The sequence below is a fragment of the Otolemur garnettii genome, unplaced genomic scaffold (genome assembly GCF_000181295.1).
Source record: "Otolemur garnettii isolate 467f Iridium unplaced genomic scaffold, OtoGar3 scaffold00090, whole genome shotgun sequence".
Lineage (NCBI taxonomy): Eukaryota > Metazoa > Chordata > Mammalia > Primates > Galagidae > Otolemur > Otolemur garnettii.
In genome coordinates this window covers 4,884,804-4,910,553 of record NW_003852485.1, presented here as the reverse complement: position 1 = coordinate 4,910,553, position 25,750 = coordinate 4,884,804, and the positions used below count along the sequence as shown (strand labels likewise).

Below are 25,750 nucleotides of genomic sequence, written 5' to 3'. Positions count from 1 at the left end.
TTTCTGCATCTATTGAGAGGATCATATGGTCTTTGTCTTTGCTTCTGTTGATATGGTGATTTACATTTATGGACTTACTTATGTTAAACTAGCCTTACCTCCCTGGGATGAAACCTACTTAATCATGATGAATAATTTTTTTTTTTAATGTGTAGCTGTAATCTATTGGCTAGGATTTTATTGAGAATTTTTACATCTATAATCATTAGTAAAATTGGTCTGAAATTCTCTTTTTTAGTTGGGTCTTTTTCTGGTTCGGGTATCAGGGTGATGTTTGCTTCATAGATCATGTTGGGGAAAATTCCTGCCTTCTTAGTTTTTTGGAGTGATTTCTGCAGCATGGGTATAAGTTCTTCTTTGAAGGTTTGATAGAATTCTGATGTGAAGCCATCTGTACCTGGGCATGATTTTGTTAGGTGATTTTTTATTATTTCTTCAATCTCAGTTCTTGATGTTGGTCTGTTCAAGAGATCTGTTTCTTCTTGGTTAAGTCTAGGGAGAGTGTGCAATTGCAGGTATTGATCCATTTCCTCCATATTGTCAAATTTCTGGGCATAGAGTCTCTTGTACTCAGAGATGAGCTCTTCTATCTCTGTAGCATCTGTTGTTAATTCCCCTTTATCATTTCTGATTGAGATTTTATTTTTCTGTTTCTAGTTAATCTGGCCAAAGGTTTATCGATTTTGTTTACTTTTTTAGAAAACCAACTTTTTTTGTTAATTTTCTGAATGATTCTTTTGTTTTCAATTTCATTAATCTCTGATTTAATTTTGGTTATTTCTTTTCTCCTGCTGGGTTTGGGATTAGAGTGTTCTTTATTTTCTGATTCATAAGATAGTTCATGAATTTGTTGATGTGCTCTCTTTCTATTTTTCAAATGTTGCATTTAATGCAATAAATTTCCCTCTTAAGACTGCTTTTACTCTATCCCACAGGTTTTGGTAACTTGTGTCTTCACTGTTATTGTGTTTGAGGAATTTAACGATTTCCTTTTTTATCTTTTCCTGAACCCAACTATCACTCATCATAAAGTTGTTTAATTTCCATGTCTTTGTGTGGGGATGAACCTTTTTGTTGGAGTTGAGTTCTACTTTTTTTGCCTTGTGGTCTGAGAAGATACAAGGTATAATTTCTGTTCTTTTAATTTTGCTGATGTTTGATTTGTATCCTAGGATGTCATCTGTTTGGGGGCATGTACCATAGGCTGACAAGAAAAATATATATTCTTTAGCTTGGGGATGGTGTGTTCTGTGTATGTCTATTAATCCCATTTGTTCTAAGGTCACATTTACGTCCTTTATATCTTTGTTTAGTTTCTTTTTAGAAGATCTGTCCAGTTCTGTCAGAGGAGTGTTAAAGTCCATAGTTATTATAGTGTTGTGGCTATGAAACCCATCAAGGTCTGTTTCATAAATTTTGGGAGCATTTAAGTTGGGTGTATAAATATTTAAAATTAAAATGTCTTCTTGTTGTATTTTTCCTTTGACCAGTATAAAGTGTTTGTCTTTGTCTTTCTTAACTTTAGTTGCTTTAAATCCACTTGTGTCTGAAAATAAGATTGTAACTCCTCTTTTCTTCTGATTTCCATTTGCTTGAAATACTGTTTTCCATCTCTTAACCTTGAGTCTTGATTTGTCCTTAACCCTGAGTCTTGATTTGTCCTTCAAAGCTAGGTGTGTTTCCTGGAGACAACATATGGATGACTTGTGCTTTTTCATCTAGTCAGCCAGCCTGTGCCTCTTCAGTGGTGAATTCAATCCATTGACATTTATTGAGAGAATTGATAAGTGGGGTGGAGTTCTATTCATCTTATTTTGTGAAAGTCCATTCTGTAGTTTTATCCTATGTACCATTGTGGAGGCTAAGTTTTGACTTTTGGCTTCTGGGTGTTTACTTTGCTTTTGGCCCATTGTGATTGTCAGTGTTGAGAATAGGTCTAAATATTACCTATAGAGCTGGTCTTATTGTGGCAAATTTCCTTAGTGTTTGTATATCTGCAAAAGATTTGATTTCTCCATCAAATTTGAAGCTTAGTTTAGCAGGACATAGAATTCTGGGCTGAGAACTGTTTAGTTAAAGAATGTTGAAGGTGGATGACCATTTTCTTCTGGCTTGGAAAGTTTCAGTTGAAATATCTGCTGTCATCCTAATTGCTCTGCTTCTGTAGGTCAGTTGGTGATTACACCTGGCTGCTTGTAGAATTTTTTCTTTCATCTTGACTTTGAACAGGTTTATCAAAATGTGTCTTAGAGCCTTCAGCTAGCATGCTTAGCCCCCTCACCATGTGGAGTCCTGCCACCACCACCTCAGCTCTCTGCTGAGAGTCCCTACCAGCAAGAAGGGTCTCACCAGGTGTGGCCCCTTGACCTTGGGCTTTTCAGCCTCCATAACTGTAAGAAATAAATTCCTTTTTTTTATAAATTTAAAAAAAAATGTGTTTTGGAGAAGCTCTATTTGAATTGAGATGACTTGGGATTCAATATTCATCTGAAGAAAGTGTTTCAAGATCTTTAGTAAATCTTTGGAAGTTTTCATTTATGATAGTCTCTAATAGGGCTTACATTCCTTTGGGACAATTTTCTTCCTCTTCAGTGATTCCTATTATTTGTATGTTTGAATGCTTCATGGAGTTTTTGTAGATTCTGGTTATTCCCTTTATTGGATGTGTAGCATGCAAATATTTTCTCCCATTCAGTGGATTGTCTATTTCTTCTATTGATTGGGTCCTTAGCTATGCAGAAACTTTTTAATTTGATGATGTCCCTCTTGTTTATTTTTGTTGTTAATGCGATTCCTTTGAGATCTTCTATGTGAATTCTTTCCTGAGGTTCATATCTATATGTTTTTCCAACATTTTCTTCTAAAATTCTTATAATTTTATGTCTTCAGTTTAAGTCTTTTATTCATCTTGAATTATTTTTGTGAGCCTGAGAGTTGTGGATCCTGTTTCAGTTTTTTACATGTGGCTATCCAGTTTTCCCAGCACCATTTATTAAAGAGGAGCTTTTCCTTAGTGTATGTTTTTATCTGCTTGGTCAAAGTTCAGATGAAAATATGAGGATGGTTTCATATCTGGGTTCTCTATTCTGATATATGGGTCTGTGTCTCTGTTTTTGTGCCATTGCCACACTGTTTTATTTACTATAGCTTTGTAATATGTAGTTTTAATATCTGGTAAAGTGATGCTTCATGGTTCTTATTACATAAGGTTTCATTGGCTATTTGAGATCTTTTGTGGTTCCATATGAAACAAAGATCCTTTTTTTTTTCTATATCTGCAAAAAGTTACGTTGGCATTTTAAAGGAAACTGCATTGAATCTCTAATTCACTTTGGGTAATATAGGCATTTTAACAGTGATGATTCTACCAATCCACAAGCATGAAGCATATGCTTATAGATTGGCAGAATCAACACCTCTAAATTTATTCTACTTCCACTTCTCATCTTAGTGAATGGTATCACTACAGGCCTCACATCTTATAGTTACCTTTGTCTCATCATTCTCTCGTGTATCACAGCCAGTTCATCAGCAAATCATTTTTAGCCCTACCTTCACAATAGATCTAGCTTTCCATCACTTTTTACCACCTCTGCTCCTACCACCATGGCCTAAGCCATCATCATCTTTCATACAGATTATTGCACCATCCTCTTAACACATCTCTATTTCCATTCCTTGCCTCCAAATAGTTTAGAAATGCTTTCATCTGAAAATCATGGAACCTCCCCCCCCAAAAAAAATTCTAGCCTAAAATAGCATGACTATTATTTTCTTCTTCCATAAAAGAAATGTAAAAATAGACTTGTTATTTTCCTCTTCTATAAGGAAATTTCTGGAAGTAGACTATGTAGAGAATGGCATGGAAGTTCCATAGTATCATCAGGAAACCAGAGCTTTTCTATCTTTTTGGTCCATCATCATTAGCCAGACTCCTATTCTAAGCATCAGTTCATAGTCCAGGATGACACCACAGTGCTAAGCATTGATGTTCCAGGGCCGAGATAGAGGTAGAGATAAAGGCTAAAGAGTGTTCCTCCTAGTGAGTCATCTTTTTTCTTTAAAAATCCTTTTCTAGAATCACCTCTATTTCTGGAAAAGAAAATGAGAAAGGTTATCTTTTAGCTGAATACAGTGCCATGTGGAATAAATTTCAGAGTTCTAATAATGAAAAAGGAAACTAGAAATTAGGAAGGCAGCAGCCCAAGCCTATTATGATCTTAAGCATCTCAAGCCTTCTTGCTGTTCCCACTTCCTGGAATGTGCACTTTCCAGATATTCATGTGGCTACTGCTTCATCTTCACTTAGGTCTTTGCTGCAGTGTAGCTTCTTCCCTGAGCACCTTCCCCAACTGTCCTATACCAGATAACACTATTTATTGCTCTTTATCCTTTTATCCTGTTTTTATTTGGTTGGTTGGTTTGGGGGGAAGTGATTCTTTTAGATTTTTGTTTGTTTGTTTGCTTTCTGTATAGTCTTTGTGAAACTAAGCCACAAAACTATCAATCACTGAACAGAAACATCAGGTGGCCAGAAACTGTGTCTTTACTGATGTGTTCCTAGAATTTAAAACGTATCTGGCTGAGTTGATACAAAGAAATACTGGATAGATAAGAGAGTAGAGAAAGAAAAAGAAGAGAAACAGGGAGGGAGGGAAGGAGAGGGAAGAGGAAAAGAAGAAAGGAAGGTGAGAACTATTCGAACTGTGCATGACTGTATGTTACAGACCTCTGTTACTAAAAAGAGTTTGGGCCAGGCATGGGAGTATGCTTGAGGCCAGGACAGGAGTTCAAGACCAGCCTGAACAACATATTGAGACCCTCTTTCTACAAAAATAAATAAATAAATAATAATAATAAAAATATATATAAATATATGTATGTATATACACACACACATATATATTATATATACTATATATATATAAATTATCTGGGTACGATAGTATGTGCCTATATTCCTACCTACTTGGAAAGCTGAGTTAGAAGAATTGCTTGAGCCCAGGAGTTTTAGCTTATAGTGAATTATGATGATGCTACTGTACTATAGTCCAGGCTATAATGTAGACACTCAAAAGAGGAGTTTGAAATTACAGAGGAAAGTATTAGAACTATACTAGTTCTTCTAAGCCCTAATACTGTCATCTTAAGATGGTGCCGTGGCAGTCAGAACTGCCTGATCAGAGCAACATAAACACAGGGGTGTCTGTACCTCACGCAGGCCAACTCAAAAACCCAATATGCTCTATGTTATATTAACTAATGCTTTTAATAAAAAAAAATTAAATTTAGTGAACATCACTTTTCCCTTACAAATAACATATCCTCAGTTAGGAGAAAGATTGAAAGGAAAATATATGATGTATTTTTATAATAATATCAATATTTTAATTTCTCTTTATTATTTTTATTAGTTTCAAGATGTTTGTTCACCTTTGAACTACTGTAGGCCATTTCATTTCTGGTTCTTTTGTCCTATTTATTCTAACCTAGATGTTATTAAAAGTGCTGTTAATTACCTGTCCATCTTACCTCATACTCACTCTGAGAAGGGAATGGGCCCATTTCCACAACCATATTGCTCAGATACGCTCTTATTTTCTTCAAGCCTATGTAATTTTTTTCCTGACATTTCTACCTTGAATTCTAGACTCTTTTTTGTTCTATTCTCTTTCTCCAAACTACCATTTTAAGTAAGATTTTCATTCTGTCTCAAGCTGTTACCATTTCACAGTCTTTTCCCTTTGAGACAATGATCTAACCTTGTTTCTTAAAATAATAGACTTTTCCCACTGTGAACATTTTTCAGCCTTTCTTGGTGACATTGTCACACATTTTTTTTTTAAGATTTAAAGAACCCTTCATTTTTCATGTGGGTATTGTGTCACCTAAATTTCCATTATTTGGCACAAGCATTTTTTCCAAATAGATAATGGTTAAATTGGCTTACTAGACTGGCTATTTTAGACTGTTTTATGCAAATATAGAACCAATTGTTTATAAATTCTGTGTAAGGATCATGTTCTGCAGCAATTCTAAATGACATGCCATCATACCACCAAAAATCCTTGGTGTGGATTTTTTCCTTTTGTCTATGATGTTCTCTTTCCTGACAGAGGAAAATATGTTGACCTGGGGTGGGGGGGGAGCAAACCTGCATCCCATTGCCACCACCTACACTAGAAAATGTTATATGTGATCTTGGTTACGTAACCTGGCATCCAGCCTAGTTTTCTGCGGTTTTTCTGGAAGGTTTCCCAAATGCAGGACTTCCTGCGCTGAAAGGACATTTTGCCTAAGATGAGTTGGTAGCCCTAATATTGGGTCACTTTGTTCATACCTCTGTATCACTTACCGTATTTTGCTGAAAACATTTATATACATCATTGTCTTCATTACACTGCTAATTCCTCAAACTTAAAGATCACGTCATATTGATCTTCTATGCCCAATATCACACATAATGCAAGGAACATATACAGTATGAGGTAAATGTTTTTTGGTTGAATGGATCAGTGAGTGACTGTGAAATGCCAAGTCATTTAAAAATAAAAATTTGAGTAAATATTTGTGCAAATTTAGAGTTTCAATCTTGTGTTATATGCTGTATTCCTATTAGGAATTTACATTATTTATCCATAAAAATGTTTTTTTCAGAATTATTCTAAAACATATGGATTTTTCCTCATTCTGTGTGTGCATATTGGCCATCCTCAGTTACCTTGTGTGCTTTAGATTAAGGCTCTATTTTAGTTTATTTCAGAAATGTACTGACCAATTTGACTTAATGTAACTAATTGAAAATTGTCACTTATAGAGCTAACTATTGGTCTCTCTCTCTCTCTCTTTTTTTTTTTTTCTTGGCCAGGGCTGGGTTTGAACCCACCACCTCTAGCATTTGGGGCCAGCACCCTACTCTCTTGAGCCACAGGCACCGCCCTAACTATTGATCTCTTGACAGGCTGCTCTTTTGCTCTCTCAAAATCTCTAAATCACCTTAAGTTTTCCCATGCCTTCATACTAATTGGTTAACTTGGCCCATCAATTCTATTGGCTTGGTAGCTAACTACACACCCAGTCTCTGCCTTCTTAGCTTACTGCTCTAATTAAGACCCTGATCACCTCTCATAGACTGTTTTCCCAGCAAATCTTCTAGCCTTTTAGGCTCTTGCTGCTGGTGGTTACCATTGGACTATCCTGTCACTTGTAACAATCAAAAGCTAGCACTATGCTCAAAATTTAGGGTAGTGCTTCAAGGTAAAGACTAAAATCATAGCATTATTTTCATAATAATGTGGCCCCAAATTTTCTGTTCATTCGTATTTCCTATCCCTCTTCCTCTACCTTAATATTTAATAATATCAACACTCCCCATGTTCTTCTCTCCCTCTGCCCTGGCGTATGCTGCTGTTATGGGAGGGCCTTTGTCAAATAAGATTCTCCTCCTACCCTGGAGGCTTCTAGAAAGTTAGCTATTATGTGAAACTTCTCCTGATTCTCCCAGGAAAAGTTATGAGGAATACTTTGCTTTGTAATTCCACAGACTTGCATCTCACATCACTTCACACTGTAATTATTTTCATGTCTTTCCACTCTCTGTCAATATAGATCATCTAAATTTTTTAGAGGGCAATACATTTCAGTTTTAATGATTTCTTAAGTGCATAAACTTCCCTTCTGTCAAATTTCACGGTTAACCAAAAGATTAAATAAGTGTAATTTAGTCTACCAATGTGGTAATTGTAAGTGGAAATAGTAATGAATACTTTTCAGTAATATTATAAGGGGAGAGTTATTCAAGAAACTGCCTTCCCAATATTGACTTAAGATAATTTTAGCAGTATCATAAGTTCTACATTATGAGTAATATCATACAAAAAAAATTTTGGCCATAAATTTTAACCTTTAGTTTCCAATTAATCAGATACAACTTGTAGGTGCAATGGCTTTGTTTTGAGATAGTCATCCTATTTTTTATCGAAACCTTTTAGAGGCATAAATATTGCTAACAACATTTGTAGTTCATAAATATCTTTCGAGCCTTTATTTTACTTGATTTTCATAGTTCTCTTAGGGTCAATTTGGAATCCTATTTTAAGAAATAATCTTAGACTCAGAGAAGTTGAGTAATTTGCTTGAATTTACATTGCTAAAAGACAAGATGAATATTTAAATTACCTTTTTCTGAAAACATATTTTTGTCATGCTTTGCCTTTTAGTGACACTATCAGGCAAGAACAAAATCTGTAGAGTCGAGATTATGTCTCAGGGCAAAAAAATGATGATATTGTCAACCTGTATGATTTTGACATCATGTAACTGAGTAGTTGCAGAGCCTTCAGTGGGTTTTTTTTGAAATATTACTTTTACTGTAGTAAAATATACATAACATAAAATTTATCATCTTGACCATTTGTAAGTGTTCAGTTTAGTGACATTAAGTACATTCACATTGATGTGTAAGCCATCGACATTATCCATTCCCAGAAGTTTTCATCCTTCCAAACTGTAACTCTGCACACTACTCCCCATTTCCCTTTCCAGCCCCTGGCAACCGCAGTTCTGCTTTCTAATTTTATGAATTTGACTCTTCTTAGGTACCTCATGTGAATAGTGTCATGCAGCATTTGTCCTTTTGTTGTTGTACGTGTCACAGGTTTCTTCCTTTTAAGGCTGAGTATTATTTTCGTATGTATATACATATTTTGATTATCCGTCCATTTGTTGATGTGCATCTGGGCTCTTTGCACTTTTTGGTTACTGGGGCTGCTCCTTCTGTGAACATCGAGGTACACAGTGTTTGGTCTGTGCTTTTAATTCTTTGGGGTCTATATCTAAAAGTGGAATTGTACATCGTAAGGTATTCATCTATTTTCTTAGAAAATAGAGTCAAAAATAAATTGCTTTCAAATGGTTTTTTTTGGTTTGTTGTGTTTTAGTGTTAAGATAGTGATCAGAATAGCTTATATTAAGATTTTTACAAATCTCCTACATATGTCTAGTCCTGTGCAAATTGAAAGTTAAGAGCCCAAACACCAAAAAACACAACTATAGAGAAGTAAATAAAATGTGAGTCATCAGTGAAATAGATTGTTATGTAGCAATTAAAATCATGTCTTGGAAAACTGTTTAATGACAGTTGGGAAATATGTACTATGTAATATTGAATCAGCCTCGACACCCCATCGTAACTCCAGTTTTGTATGTATGGAAGCAAAGTTAAAATGCATAAATGTAAACAAAAATGTGTATTAGCTTACATTTAAATCTTTATAGATTGATTTTCTCTCATAAAAGAAAGCACATCAAAATATGGTAATCACTGGCTCGGTGCCCATAGCACAGTGGTTACGCTGCCAGCCACATATACTGAGGCTGGCAGGTTCAAACCCAGCCTGGGCCAGCTAAACAACAAAGACAACTGCAACAAAAAATAGCCAGGTGTTGTGGCGGGTGCCTGTAGTCCCAGCTACTTGGGAGGCTGAGGTAAAAGAATCACTTAAGCCCAGGAGTTTGAGGATTCTGTGAGCCGCGATGCCATGGCACTGACAAGCACTCTACTGAGAGCAACATAGTGAGACACTATCTCAAAAAAAATTAATTAAATAAAAAATAAATAAATAAAATAAAAATATGGTAACCTCTGATTGGAACTATGAGTGATTTTTTTTTCCTATTATACTTTTCTATATTTTCCTTTTTAAAGTATCCATGTATTACTTTTATAATCCAAAAAGGTATTTATTAAATTATTCTCCAAAGTTATGTTGTTAGTAATAAGAGACAACTAGATAGAATTAGGAAAGTCTTTCTAGGAACCTACCAGGACAATATATATGAAATCAAAGAGCTTAATTAATTATTTTTCCTTAGAAAAAAGTAAAGTAAGATTAAAATACTGAGACTTATAAGTTAAAGTTATAGTACAATAAGCTAGTGTCTGGCATGTCAGATATATGTCTATACTAAAGAAAATCTGGAATATAGTTTCTTATTTTCCACCCCAAACATTATTATCAGAATGTACTTTGGTCCCCCACTTCCAAGGTTCAGTCAGTGGGCAAGGGGGCTTTTTTATAAAGTGACTTGTCCTGTGCAATCAAATCGGTTCTTCTGAATTATAGAGTTTGAGGCTAAATTATTTAGGTAGAAACTATTTCTAGAAGGTTTTGATCCTAGGAACAATTAAAAAGCAAGTTATAACAATTGTGCATTCTTCTAGATTTGCCCATTTAGAATCTGATTTCCCTGTGACCAGCCCAGCCTGTATCATTTAGTGCTCATTAGTGTACAGTTGGCTGTACAGTCTGTTTACGGACTTATATCCCTGGAGTCATTCCTTCGCTTATGTTTAAATTGTACTTCAGATGAAACAAGTCATGCTGTAATGAAGTAGAATTATGACCATAAAAACAAAAGACATAAAGTGTTGTGCATATCTGAAGTATCATTTGTTTCTAGATAATTATATGACATTATCTCGTTTGATTGATCTCCTACGAAGATGTGGAAAACTTGAGGACGTTCCCAGATTTTTCTTAATGGCCGAGAAACATAACCCCAGATCAAAATTGGAGCCAGGATTTCAATACTGTAAAGGACTCTACCTTTGGTAAATCTATTGGCAAATGAATAGTACCTAATATTTCTTTCTCATTATAGATCAGTTAAAATAAGCTTTTCTTTGTAGTCAGAAATATCTACATATGAAAATATGTTAATAGTTTTATTTACCAAACAGATTATAAACTAGTATAAATTTTGTAGTCAGTGACTGAAGTAATTTTTTTTAAACATCTAACAAGGTACACTGGAGAACCAAATGATGCCCTTCGACATTTTAATAAAGCTCGGAAGGACAGTGACTGGGGCCAAAATGCCCTTTATAATATGATAGAAATCTGTCTGAATCCAGATAATGAAACCATTGGAGGTGAAGTGTTTGAAAATCTGGATGGAGACCTGGGGTGAGTACTATTTGACACCTTCTTTCTTTTTTAAAAAGCATTTATTGGGTATCGGGAATATTAATACTTTACAAAAGACACCTAAGTTCTAGGATAGCAATAATGAAAGGTCAGATGTATATATTTAAACTAAAATAGTTCTTCTGAAACAGGCATGAAGTACATTTAAGAGGCTTCCTAGATCAGAAAAGTTATGAAGATACTCCCCTAATTACAGTGTCGAAAATAAGATAAATTGTGGTATGTGACAACTATGGCACAGGTGTCCCCGTGATTATAGCACCCGCCTTACAATGGTAGTTCCATGCCGAACCTTGTGCTCTGTACTTTGCATTCACCATCTCATTTATTTTCTACAACAGTATTGCAGGGTAAGCTGAGTCAACCAATGTAGTAGGATAGTTAGTAATGCTGGAGGCAAGATTTGCAGTGAGTTCTACCTGGCCCGAGGCTCCCACTGGCCACTGTTGTATCCTGCAGGACAGTGGTTGTTTCTGTCAGCCTGTGTTTGTCACTTGCCCTTTCCTCAGAATTGGGCAAGGCACGGCAGGCAGGGCGTGTACAGGATGTAAAGGAAATATAAAAGATAGTTTCTGTTTTTAGAAGCATTTGATTTATTGAAGAGAGAAGGCAATACCTGAAATCATTCAAGCTGGAACAAGACAGAAATGGATATGACTGTAGGACTTCATAGGAACTGTGGCAATGCATAGTGCACACTGGTTAGGGGAAGATGCGTGGACAAGCGGGAGAAAATTAGAACGAGATTGTTGAGAGGTTTCAATGACAGGTTTTAAGGCCTGGATCACAGAGATGAGTAAACGTTTTAGATCAGGGAAGTGGCTTGTAAATTCTACATTTGTTTTAGGAGGGTTAGGTTAACATACTTTTATGGAACTATAGGCCATCCAAGTGGAAGTCTTTTGCCAACAATTTGAAATACTCAGCTAGAATCAGAAGGCAGGTCACAGATTTGGGTGTGTGTAGTTGGGACTCTGTAAATGGCCTCTTTAAGGAGAATGTAGTAACAGAAGTCTAAGAACTAAATTGTGGGCATGCTAACATTTGAGGCCTGGAGGAGGGAAAAAGGTAAGAAAAGGGCGATGTAGTGGAGAGAGAAGCAAAGCTGGCAAGTGTTGCGGCAGTCGGAGGAGGAGAGGTACCTGGAAGAAGGTGCCGACAGTGTGAGAGGTGGGAGGGAGGGCAGAAGGAACAGGCCTGAGAAAAAGAAACGGCCTTGCTGACTGGACCTCATTAATGGATGGATGTATGTGCAGATGTAGATATAGAATAATAAAGCTGCTATTAAATATGCCATTTTTTATACTTAAATGTACATTTTGTCCCATGCATAATTTCTGAAGACCTAACAGGCAGCCTGATGAGGAAAATAGAGGAGACTTATGTGTGTGTTTGACAAGCTTGAGATTCATACCCCACGTTTACCATTTATCAGCTGTGTGACTTTTGGCAAATTACCTCAGCTGTTAGAGAGCCTCAGTTTTCCCATATGTAAAGTGGATTCAGCATAATGAAGTTGGGCAGACCTTGGCATTCCTCCTCCTCTTCTTTCCTTGTGCTGTATGACTAGATACACCATTTGATAATTCTATGATTCTACTTTTATTCTAGATTTATATTGTCTGAAATGAACACATTTACCCGAAATGTGAATATGAAGTTTGACTTTTGTTCTTCATTCTAAAGTGAATTACTTTTTAGTGGTATACTGAAACTATATTAATTTTGTTTAAAAATGTCTTGTAACACTGTTTCACTTTATATTAGAAGCAAATTAGTGACATTCTTCACAAAATATCACTTTTAAATGAATGACAGCAAGGGAAACTGGTGTCCCCAAAGCTCTGATTTCAATCTCGGTTGTATCATGAGCAAATGTGAATCACCTATGTGATTTATTTTTAATTGTATATAGTAATTCATCTGAGAAGCAAGAGTCTGTGCAATTAGCAGTGAGAACAGCAGAAAAACTCCTGAAAGAACTGAAACCACAGACTGCTCAGGGTCATGTACAACTTCGTATAATGGAAAACTGCTGCCTAATGGCTACCAAGCAGAAATCGAATGTCGAGCAAGCGTTAAATACCTTCACAGAAATAGCAACATCTGAGGTTAGTGGATTTTCTATTTCACCCTCATATGTTATTTTTCTTTGGTAGTATAGAAATATGTATTGGTTCATTTTTTTTATTTTCTGAAAATTGACTTACTTTCTCTTATTAACAATTAACATATAGTTTGAGATAATTTTACCCCATGTTCCTTTGTTTTCAGAAGAGACACTGTTACTGTTTTGAATGTTGTTCAAATGATGTATTTAGCACTACCAAATTGTAGAGAGAAAAAAAATTCTTGAAAAATGGCTAAGTTAATGCCGTTGATACATTTATCTGTACTAAATTCTAGAGAGAAGGAATTCTTCAAAAGTGGCTAAGTTAATTCTCAAGGGAATGGCTTTACTCTCTGGAGAATTTTTGTGTCGTGCATGTAGCCTACATTAACTTACTAAGCACAAATAAACACCTGGGCTGCCTTACTGGCTCACCTTTTCATTTATGTGGACTTGGAATTTTACACTGACAACTTAAACTTCAATCATGCAAATAATGATATTGTTCTTCGGTAACACCAAGATATCTCCTGCAGCCTTATTATTATTGTTGTTGTTGTTTCAGTAGTAGCAGTCTTGTAGGATGAAAGACTTTTTCAGTTTTCACCCCACTCGTATCTACCATTTTTCTCGCTGGGTGTTCTGTTTTTCTCCCCTGACACACTGTTGTACAGGGTGGCCGTGAAGATCATGTGCTATTAAATTGCAAACAAACTTTATGCCACCTGTATTTCTTTAATTAACTGATATTAAGAAAGGAATTCTAGACACCCTCCCCATCACCAGTTGTAATAGCTGTGCTAAGTTTGCTCATTGGATTTCCTGTTGTTCTTCCACTTAACAATGCTGTCAGCCATCAAAACCTCAAAATCTATGTCTCTCAGAGGACATACAGAATTTTGCTGTGTTTTGTGGTGGTTCAGAGGTCACAGTGGTAGCAATAAACTACCCAAAACTGCCTATGGTGATCACTCTCTCCCCTACTTTCCAAGACTGTGGAGGGGATTCAGATGTCAGGGATTTGGGTACGATTATCCTAGATGGCAGCATTATTACCCCTGTAGGCTACACTTGGAACAAAACAGCAAGATAGTGTCAGCAGCAGGCAGTGACCTCCTAGAGCAGAGCCCTCTGCGGACCTTGAGGGAATGTTCTCAAGGTCATGCTCGGTTGGACTGGCTTGTGCAGCAGGTGGATGACAGCTGCTGAATGCAGGGAGCAGAAGTAGGACAGTCATGTAAGAAAATCTCTAGAATGTGAGGAAGTTCACACACAAGTGAGGTGTCACAGCTACTGAGCGTGTTCTATCACATAACAATGAGAGTTTATTCTGAGTGGAAACCATTATTCCTACTGTGAAGTCTAAGGGAGAGAAAGCCAAAAGCAGTGAATGACATTACAGCTATTTCATAGAAAGACTATGTCAGTTTTCTGTGTTGAGGAGATAGTATTTTTTTTATCATACTTACATGTGTGGTTAATGATACACTATCTTCAAGTTTGTTTACTAGACATTATTCAAATGATAATTATGTATGAGCTAGGGTTTCGTAAACATTGAATTTTATCTCACATATATTCAATATAATGAATATTTATTAAGCAGCCAGTGGGCACTAAGTGGAAATCACAAAGCTAAATAATGTATGTTCCCTTTTTTCAAATTGCACATAGTTTACAAAAGATGAGATAAGCATGCCAACTAAAATGGCTGTCACACAGGCAAAATGCATTACATTCTGTCCCGGAATTGAGGATAAAAACACTATTGTGAACAATGTAAGAGAGGTGGGGCGCCCTTTTGTAGAGAAGGTATGATTTTAGAAACAGATGTGATTTGAAGAACCAAGGTAAATCCCTGCATTATCACAGGCAGAAATGGAGAAAGTGTGTTCCAGATCATAAGGAAGGCGTGAGCAAGGTCAGGGGGCAGAGAGCGTAGGGTACATTCATCACGTATGTGTCATTTAGAGGAATTGAAAAGAGATGTGTAACAAGAGGTTATGGAGGAAATTGTGGAAGATGCATTAAGCCCACGCTAAAGTGGTGCTCTCATCACATTCCCTTGAACTGTTACAGTGTGTTGTTTATGATAGAGCTGTACAGTCCAAACCTGAGTCTTGTCCTTTGTGATATAAAGTTGTTGCAGTTTAGAGTGACTGAGAGTGAGAGAGAGAAGTTGGCTGAAAGTCTGAGCATGTCTGCAGAAAAAAAGGCATCATGGTCTCAGTAGGGATTAGTACTCAGCTTTGCAGTTTCAGCAACTATTTTTCAGTTCACTCAGGATTGATCAACATGTGAAGAACTGATTGATTCTAACCAAACTTAAGGTATGTAGTTTTAAAATCAGAGAGCCTGTTTTTAAGTTGAATAGTGTAAGATCTTTTCACAGGACCCCTCTCTTCAGAGACTGCCCTGGGACCTGGCTGATGGGCACATAGCAGACGTCTATTCTCTGTCCTCTCTAAGCCCACCTGGGGTTAGGGGTGATGGTGAAGTGAAGGAAGGCTCAATAACTGATCACATCCCACACATGTTCTCAGAATCCGCTACCAACTGGTTAGACTTGGCACTCAAATGAAACAGTTGCTGTTCCTTCCCTAGGGAAATAAATTACATACTGCAAATTTATTAATAGAGAATTAGAGCCAAAGAAGTTTTTATAATCCTAAAAGCCATTTTATCAAGCCCTAATGAATTGCCAGTCTCTGTTCCAGAGTTATTTCTGACTTCCAACCATGATCAGTGTTGGGAATTGAACATTTTGCCAGTCCACTCTTCTTCTGCAATATTCCTTATTAATTATGCAAATTTGCTGTGATATTGTAATTTCTAGGTCACAGTTTCTCACCACTTTTTTTGTTTTTGTTTTAAGCTTAGACCTACATCTTTACAAAAATTTCATAATCTCTCTGTTGAAATTTAAGGAGCACTTTAGCTTAATCAGGGATGTACACGTTATTGCTTAAGTACATTAATTTTAAGACTAGATTGCTAATGGCCTCCATCTCATCCCAACTGTTACTAACCTGGTCATTTTACACAGTGACATCTTCTGAGTGTGAACTCTGTGTGAAAGAATATAATGTTTTTTAGACCTTCTCGGAGCTGCAGACTCCAAATCTAAAAGCATATGTGAAGGCTTAAGTTTATTTTTTGCAATCTCCAAATTATTAATTAATTATAAGCCTTATTTATAAGACTTTATTGCTCATGCTTTATTGTAAGAAGAGGTTTTTCAATAAAAGGAGAAGGGAGGAAAAGCAGCATATGCCTGAGTATGGCGAAGTATGGTTTTCGCAGGTAAAAATCACTGTTTGCTTTTCCTCTGTGACAGATGAGAGAACTAAGGAGCCAAATGGTGAAACTGAAATGCAAACTGCTCCATAAGGATCTTATGAAAAATAATTTTATTTCTGTTTCTACACAAAACTTCACCATGGCTATTTCGGTGGCATTGCAGATGGAGCCCCCCTGGTTGTGGGGATTGTGTTGTCAGGGGATCCACAGAGTTGTCCTTGTCCTGAAATACCTTGACCTGGCAGTGCCTGACCACGTCTCTTTGTGGTAGTTTGGGGCGACTTGATATGTTAAATGGTGGTTGTCATCACAGTTTTCGGTGACAAAGCGAGAATGAGAATCCACAGACTCATTCTTAGATTATGTAGCGTTTTTCTGCTTTTCGTGTTTTTCTTTTTTTTTCTAACAGAGGACATTTATATTTGCGTTCTACTGGTCTGAAGTTTCATTTTCTTACAGAAGGATCATATCCCCGCACTCTTGGGAATGGCAACGGCATACATGATCTTGAAACAGACGCCAAGAGCCAGAAACCAGCTGAAGCGGATTGCAAAAATGAACTGGAACCCTATTGATGCCGAGGAGTTTGAGAAGAGCTGGCTGCTGCTCGCTGATATTTACATTCAATCAGCAAAATACGACATGGCAGAAGAGCTGTTAAAACGGTGCCTGCGTCATAACAGGGTACGTGATTGAGGAGGAAAAAGCACTTGTTCACTGTGGTCGCATAAGCTTTGTATAACAGGTATTACGGGGTGGCGAACCTTTACAAAGGATTCCTGTGTGTTTCTGGAAAAATCAACGTTTATTCTTAACCACAATCAGGAAATAAACATTAAGTAAGCAGCCATTTACCTTTGAAAGTGAAAAAAAAAAGGAGAGATTTCCTCAGTTCCAAGGTTCAACTGTAGTGAGGTCCTCCTGCACCCGTTGTGTTTTTGGAATGTGAAGCATTCTCCTGATTATCCATCTAGACCCAGAACGAGTGAAAATTGCAGAAGAACATTAATTGCCGACGTCTGTCCCTCCTAAGAAATGCTCCTGATGAATTTCCTGAACTGCATACCATTTCCTCATCAGTAGCATCCACTATGCATAATATGCAGACGCTGCCCCAAAAATGTAGACACATTTTAAAAAAGGGAAAACTGTATTAAAATTGCAATACTCAAGGGAAAACTGTATTAAAATTGCAATACTCAAGTCACTTTTGACTTCTGCAACTACAAGAGACACACGATACAACATACGAGATAACAAACATTATTGGTATATACGAGTGTTAACAATTTTAATACACTTTCCGTTCTTAAACTGTGCATACTTTTTTTTGACACCCTCTATTTTGTGAGGTAAAGTCCTTTTGGCATTTAATTTGTTTTTTTAAATAAAAAGGCCTTCCCTTTCTAAAGATATAAAATTGAAAAGCCTTAGAATTTAAGGTTTTTTTCAAGTTAAGATTTGTATCACCTTTATTTTATTGAGGAAATCATTGCGTTCAACTTAGAAACTTACTGAGGTTTATCTTTACAGATTCACACTAGTTAGTTCAAAACCTTAGTCACAGTCAATCTGTTTCATTCTCTCTAGGCAGATTACAAGTGAATTATTTGGTTTTTAAAGAAGAGTCATGACTATCTAATACTATTAAGATGCTTTCTTCGGAACTTAAAAACCTAAAAGATCCAGCCATTTATCAATTTATGGACTTTTCTAAGTCATCAGTTATATCAATTTTAAGTTAAATTGGCCTTAACAATCAAAAAAATACTCTTTATTAGGCTTTGAAATCTAAACTGCTGAATAGTTGACACTTGTGTGTCTAGTCTAGGATCAACAAGAGTGCATGAGAATTAGGATTTTGGTGCACACTGAGTTTCAGTCTGCCAGTGTGCAGAAAACTAATTGTTTAATGGTGAAAATGGTAGCACTTAAGAGACCTTTTTCAGCCCTGCTTGATAGACATGTTAATATTGGAAGCATGAGATTTGGTAACTAAAGCTTAGGAACCTTGAATTATTCAATTAAATAAAATGGAAACCCCTGTAATCCCAGCACTCTGGAAGGCTGAGGCAGTGGATTGCCTGAGCTAACCGGTTTGAGACCAGACTGAACAAGAGCGAGACCGTGCACCCCCTCCCCCCCAAAAAAGCCAGGCATTGGGCAGGCACCTGTTGTCCCAGCTACTCAGGAGGCTGAGGCAAGAGAATTGCTTGAGCCTAAGAGTTTGAGGTTGCTGTGAGCTATGGTGCCACAGCACTCTACTGAGGGCAACAAAGTGAGACTGTCTCAAAATAACAATAATAATAATAATATAGAATAGAATAGAATTAGAATCCATCCAGATCTGGGCAAGATGACACTAGACTATCTTGTCACACCAAATGGCAAGGAAGTTACAAAGATGAGTAGATTCGTGTCAGAATCTCAGAAGCCAACTTGGGAACACTCCCACAAGTCAAGGTTGGAACTCTTCAGAATCAATAATAAAGATAACTGCAGTAGATTGAAACACATCACATCTGTTTAACTCCATGTCTTCACAAAGCTCCAAAAAAGAAAGAAAACCTCACTGGTCACCACTTCAGGGTGCAATGGACTATTGTAAAGCTGGCAAATGAAGGGAAAGAATTAAACATTTATTCTGCCTTTTCTGTACAAACTATGCCATTAGGTAACCAAATAGTAGATAAAGAGAGATTTCTCATTGTAGACGTTTTTCAATCTAATAAATGAAGAAAGATCGGTAGAATATCACCATTTTTCAACTTTAATATATTTACGTATGGGTAAAACATTATAAAAAAGATGGAGAATGAGACACTCTGTGCTTCCTACTGAACATACATCAAAGAGAGGGCCAAGGCTGGAGTGAGATAAGTGAAGCAAATAGTAATCTAGATAAGTAATAATTTAATGCAATTTTTTGGCTAGTGGTTTTAATGAAAATATTGTTGACATTTTTTTCCATTAATGTAAAAAATGTAAAAATATAATAAATTTGACTTAGGTATAAATAAAATATTCAATCTTAAAATAATGTTGGATTTTAATATTCCTACTTTCTAATTCTTCAATATTTTTAAACTGATATTCTAGAAAGAACTTGTGGTAAAAAAAATATGTTAAAACATGCATCCAGGACTGTACATTTTTCCTTTTGCCTCAAGATTTGATGTGGCTGATCAGGGCACTGATCTGTGAAATAGATTCACTCCTCTTATCTCTAATGAAACCCAGATCCAAACCACTAGATCTGATTACAATCTGGGGGAAATGTCAGAGACGTGGGAATATATTGTATAACATCACGAGGATGCCTTCAACTGAATCTAGGTTGTGAGAAACTCCAGGATAGTCTTCTCTCTACTACATTTAACTTCAAGAAAAAAGACACAGTGATAATCAGAGGGGAAACCTCTGTCTAGATCAGAACGAGACCTAGGAGACATTTCAACCAGTCACAATACACATTTGTATTGTGTACACATTGGGCCTTATTTGTATCTTCATTGTAATAAACTAAAAAATATAGATACAGTACAGGCAATTGGAAATTAGAATAATGATGGGATATCTGGTGCGGTGCTATTAAGGAATTGTTCCATTTTAGATGTGATAAATTGTGGTTATGTTTAAACAAAGTCTTTATCTTTTCGAGTTATATACTAATATGTTTATGGACGTAACGATAGGCTATCTGAGGATTTTTTCTAATGGTACAGAAGGACAAATGTAGGAGTAGAGGAAGAACAGGGTGAGTCGGGAATTAATTGTTGAAGATATGCTGTGGGTTCGTGGAGTTCATTGTACTCCTACGTCTGCATTTGTATGTGTTGAAATTATCCATAATAAATAGTATACATGGACTTGTATAAAATACACATGCCCTCATCTGTATTTCTGATTATGTAAAAAAAAAAAAAAAAAAAAAAAACCTGATGCTGTAGGACTGGGAGAAAGATTTGGTATCAGAATCATTTGTTAAGGTCTATAAACAATTTGATTGCATCACTAAAGTGGGAAACCATTGTTTTATGTGCCGTTTAAGTGGGTCAGCGCGATTGACTTCTATAGTCATAAACATCCCCAAAATGTAAAGTCTGAGTAGTATCCAGTTTAATCTGTTGATACATTCTCCATTTTTCTTCAGTCTTGCTGCAAAGCTTATGAATATATGGGATACATTATGGAAAAAGAACAAGCGTACGCTGATGCTGCCTTGAACTACGAGATGGCGTGGAGACATGGCAATCAGATGAATCCAGCCATTGGTGAGTGTGGCAAATTAGACACCTTCATGTGTTCATAGAAAAGTTGTAAATCGTTTCAATATAGCTGATATTTTAGGACAAAATATACATTAAAAGCCAACTTTCATTGCAACCTTACTCTCTAAAAAGAGAGTAAATGTTATGTTCATGATGAATTGTTAGCTACTAGTAGTAAGATAGAATTTCCTGAGGTCCACACTTGTCTTCAGTCAGCTTACAGGGCATCTAGTCCTAATTCTGCCCCTTTCTCTCCCTTCACCCTCTGCTATTTCAGAATGGTATTACTGTGAGGAAAAGTGTACCATTGTCGAGTAAGTTAGGAACACATTGTATTAAACCACGTTCAGCTTTCTTCACTGTAGAATTTCTGAAGGCCCTTAAATACCCATGTATATTGTGGATGTCAAGAGAGGCCATGTTTCCCACAGTTATTTGGCCACGAGATACGTTTTTTTTTCTCCTGAGTATTTAGAAACATCATTAAGTTCCAGTGTCTGCTGGTTTGTATGTCCAAACATATCTAAACATGGCAAATATGCAAGAGAAATACGGAATTATAATCCTATGGTACCACCATCATATGTAGTCTATTGTTGACTGAAACATCATGCTGTGATGCATGATTAGATATAAAATATCATACATTTTAGTTCACTTCTATTTCTTATGATTTACTACTGCCTGATTGTGTTATCCAGCAATTCTGTTCAAATATTTGTTTGATCCCACCATGTATACCATGAATATGTACAATTTGTCAATTGAAAAAAAAAAATTTTTAAAGAATTTGTTGGAAATTTTTAAAATTTGTTTTGGTACTTTGGTGAGTAGAGCCCAAGAGCAGCGTTCACATTTCCTTAATTCGTATTTCTGTCTGAGCAGCAAAGTGAAACATTTATGACATGTTATTTGACATTGTGTCCTGTCTTGTTTACTGAGTACACAGCTACTATGACTTCTGTGTCTCCTCTTTAGTTTTCTCTTGTTAATAGCATTCTACAGAACAGTCATTAACGTGTTTCTTAAAACATCTTTCTGATGGTCAGTAGTTGAAGTGTGACAGCTTGTGGTGACTCTCACTGTCCCTGCTGTGGGACATGTGGTGGCTAAGGCACCTTCCTGCCTGTTTGTCTGTCCTGCGTGCTGGGACTTCTCACCACACACTCCAAGCTCATCCCATTCCTTATGTGACTTTGTCATATGTGACTTTGACATATGCTTCTGCCTCTTCCTGAAAGTGTCCGTGATCCCCCCGGCCTAGTTTGTGCCTCGTCCTTCAGATTTCAGGCATCTCCGGATGTCCTTTTTCTCCCCTGGCATGTTCTCTATTATAACTCACGTGACTTGGATCTTTCTTTCATAGCATTGAAATAATTTCAGTTGTGAAATTCTTTGTTTACTTATGTAATTATTAATGTACCCTCTCTCCTAATAAAGTGTAGACCTCAGGACTGTAGAAACTGGTCTGCGTGAGTGCTGGGTGTTAAATAATCTACACTGTACCAATGGACAACTGCAGGTCGTGTATTGCTCTTATGATGAGCTTTTTCTGTAGAGACTTTTTTCTAGTAAGTTCCAGAAACCACACTCACAGAATGGCAGTTAACACAACAAACAGTGTATTCATCTGGGCCTTTTTTCTATCCCTATTTTTTTCTACTTTCTCTTCTTTCACTTCACTTGCCTTCTGTTATCTGGTCACGTCTCTCTATGGTAGTTCAGTCTCCAGCCTTCTTTAGAAGTTCTTAGTGAGTAATCAAACAAAGGGAGAGGCGAGAAAGAGCATTAATAATAGTAACAGTTGCTCTATAAATAGTGCTATATCATTATGGGTTTTTTTTTTTCTTAACAGGATACAAGCTGGCATTTAATTACTTAAAAGCAAAAAAATATGTGGATGCAATTGATGTATGTCACCAGGTAAACACTTAAATTTAGATTGCTTAAAATTTTTCAGATGTACAATTTCTGACTTTAAGAATCTGAAGATGTGTGTGAATAGAAGTGGAAGATGTAGTAGTTTAGTCAAATGAGTTATCAAGTATACTCCAAAGAGATTATCCATGTTCAAAATTCAGAAAGTAATAAAGTTTACCTAAAACAAATACGTTTTTACTTTAAAATCAACAATAAAATGTTTATGTCAATTTAAAGACAAAACAAGTGGTAGAAGTGTTAAGTAAAATTTATTCTTTAAGTTAGATATTTGAAGATGAAAGTTTCTCCTGATCATTGTCCTGAGTAAAAGTTCTTGCAAATGTGTCTAAGTCTGGTTATTAGCAAATTCAGATCGATACATTAGAGATAAAAGAGGTTCCGTGATTTAGCAATCATTACATTTTATAATTCATCCCCTACTCAACTACTCAACTAAAAATGACAAAAATTTAAATTTCAGTTTTAGAATTTACAGTTTTTTATATGTACATTGTCCCACTGACATTCCACATAAGGCATTATGTTAAACATTGTAGAGAGCCCGGAGGAAGCCTTAGAAAAGAATTCTGTAATGTCCTGGGCGGTGCCTGTGGCTCACAGGAGTAGAGTGCCGGCCCCATATACTGGAGGTGGCAGGTTTAAACCCAGCCCTGGCCAAAAATTGCAGAAAAAAAAGAAAAAGAAAAAAGAATTCTGTAATGTCCTTATCCCAGAAAGCTGTGTATGGTATCCTTATGGTAAATACTTGTCCTCAATAGTTACTGTTGAGGACTCAGCCTCTCTACAATGCAGTTTTTTTTGGTTTGTTTTTTTAGCGACAGAGTCTCATTTTGTCACCCTCAGTAGAGTGCTGTAACATCACACTGCTCATAGCAACCTCCAGCTCTTAGGCTTAGGCAGTTCTCTTGCCTCAGACTCCCGAGTGCTGGGACTTCAGGTACCCACCACAATGCCCGGCCATTTTTTTTTGTTGCAGTTTGGCTAGGGCCAGGTTTGAACCCGCCACCCTCAGTATATGGGGCTGGCGCCCTACTCCCTGAGCCACAGGTGCCGCCCTGAGTGTTTTATTTTTTAATTAACATCTTCCCACTTCTATACTCAGTAGACCTGGAAATATGTATGTCATAAAATCATTTCAGGTGAATCTGATGCACACTGCTGGTTAAAAATCACCTTCTGAATTAACTAAATAACAAAAATATTTTAAATTGATACATGATTGTTTGCTACAATTCATCTACTAAGGAAACAATTATATTTCTTATAGTTTCCACATATGTTCTTTATATTCTACTATTGTTATCAAATTAACTTAATATAAATGAGTCATCATGTTACATTTAAGATGTCACCTTTAAAAAATGTTATAGCTCGTATTAGTAGAATGAAATTACAACTATTTTGTTGTTGTTGTTGTTGGGGATTCACTGAGGGCACAAGAAACCAGGTTACACTGATTGCATTTGTTAGGTAAAGTCCCCCTTGCAATCGTGTTCTTGCCCTCAAAAGGTGGGTGAAATTACAACTATAATGTAATGCTCGTTTCTAGTGGGTTTTATAGCGCTCTAGTTTTCAATATTAATTACAAGTTCTAATGAGTTTTTTGGTTTGTTTGTTTGTTTTGCAGGTTCTTGAAGCACATCCATCTTATCCAAAAATCAGAAAAGATATACTTGATAAGGCCCGTACGTCTTTAAGACCTTGAGAAATAATTTTAACTCAGTTTGTTGGTGAAGTGAGAAATGAAAGGCATCTAGCTTTGAGCTCTTACACTTCCCAGCAGGTTTGAAGTGATGCCGTGTTACGGAAGCTGCTTTCTCCAGCAGAGGCTGCTGCTGCTCTCAGGCACGAGTGCCCTGTCACATCCAGGTTTCTAATGGAGAAGCTGAATGAGAGCTGATCTATTGACTCTGTTTTGATTTGGTACAGATTTGGTGGCACTCTGGCTAAGACTAGAACCCTTTCTATAAAGAATATTTTGTTAAAATCTCGGTAATTAAATATCCTGTATCTTTTCTAAGGAGTGTTGATTGTTTATTTCAGGAAATATATTTAAAGTGTGTTGTTCTCTGTAGAAATATTTTTTGTTATACTCTATGTTGTTTCAAAGATTTGAGTAAATTTCCTTGTAAATAATTATAAGACAGATAAGACATATTTTAAATATATATTTTAATAAAGATTTTATAAATATATGGTTTATATTCCTCTTGGAACTAAGAAGACATCAGTTTTGCAAAATCAGGGTGAACTCCCCACGCAGTCTTCTGTGTTAGTGGCTAGCACGATATTGTAGAAAATGGGACTTTCATAGAAAAACCTTTTTTGGAAAGGTACAAAGAAGGTGAGTTTCCATTCTCTCTGTTGAGCTCATTCTTTCCACTTTCAATGCCAGTGTGATCTTCAATAATCAGGATCTGAAATTGGTTTAAACAGATAAACCCTTAAAGCAAAACGTAACCCTCATGCAGCAGACTGGGTATTTTGGACACTATAATAGCTGATGGAGAAGGGTGACAGCCAGCAGGGAGTCACAAAGCTCAGCACGTGAAAGCAATTCCAGTCATTCCTCTTTGTCACCTATCTTTTATTTATGGGATTACATAAACAATGTCTAATAATAAGAGATATTTATAAGACATTTCATATGTGTTAAAATAATTCCATGTGTTTACTACATTATATCTTCACAACCCTATAATACAGATGTTATTATCCCTATTTAATGGATCTGGATTTGTGAAAAATCATCTCTTGTTTCCTGATTCAGGGGGAAAAAGTGTCTTTTAGCCTGAATGGCCATTATTAAGGACATTGCATGGTCTTCGCATAGAGTCCTTCAAAATGCCTGTGTTGGCATTCTAACCTCTGCTGTGGTGGGATTTGGAGGTGGAGCTTTTGAGAGATAATTAGGTCAGGAGGATGAAAGCCTGATGAGTGGGGACCCAAAGGGTCGTCTAGCTCTTTATACCATACAAGGATGGGATGAGATGTCAGCCTTCTGCAGCCTGGAAGAGGGCCCTCACCAGAACCCAGCCGTGCTGGAACCATGGGCCTCCACAACTGTGAGCAATGGATTTCTGCTGTTAAGCCAACCAGTCTCTAGTATTTTGTGATTGCACCTGTAGCTGACCAAGGCA

The 25,750-nt window shown here is 36.5% G+C and overlaps 1 protein-coding gene across 2 annotated transcripts in view; it reads left to right on the top strand.

Moving 5' to 3' along the window:
• The window catches only part of TTC21B (tetratricopeptide repeat domain 21B), an 83,709-nt gene extending 59,039 nt beyond the window's left edge, over positions 1–24,670 (top strand). For both annotated transcript variants that reach the window (XM_003795156.3, XM_023516334.1), the window contains 7 exons: positions 10,462–10,612; positions 10,806–10,967; positions 12,904–13,099; positions 16,858–17,082; positions 20,552–20,672; positions 22,525–22,592; positions 24,238–24,670. In XM_003795156.3, the coding sequence (XP_003795204.1) occupies positions 10,462–10,612; positions 10,806–10,967; positions 12,904–13,099; positions 16,858–17,082; positions 20,552–20,672; positions 22,525–22,592; positions 24,238–24,315 (1,001 nt within the window). In that variant the 3' untranslated portion in view covers positions 24,316–24,670. The remainder of the gene's footprint in view (positions 1–10,461; positions 10,613–10,805; positions 10,968–12,903; positions 13,100–16,857; positions 17,083–20,551; positions 20,673–22,524; positions 22,593–24,237) is intronic.
• Positions 24,671–25,750: the final 1,080 nt, after the last annotated feature.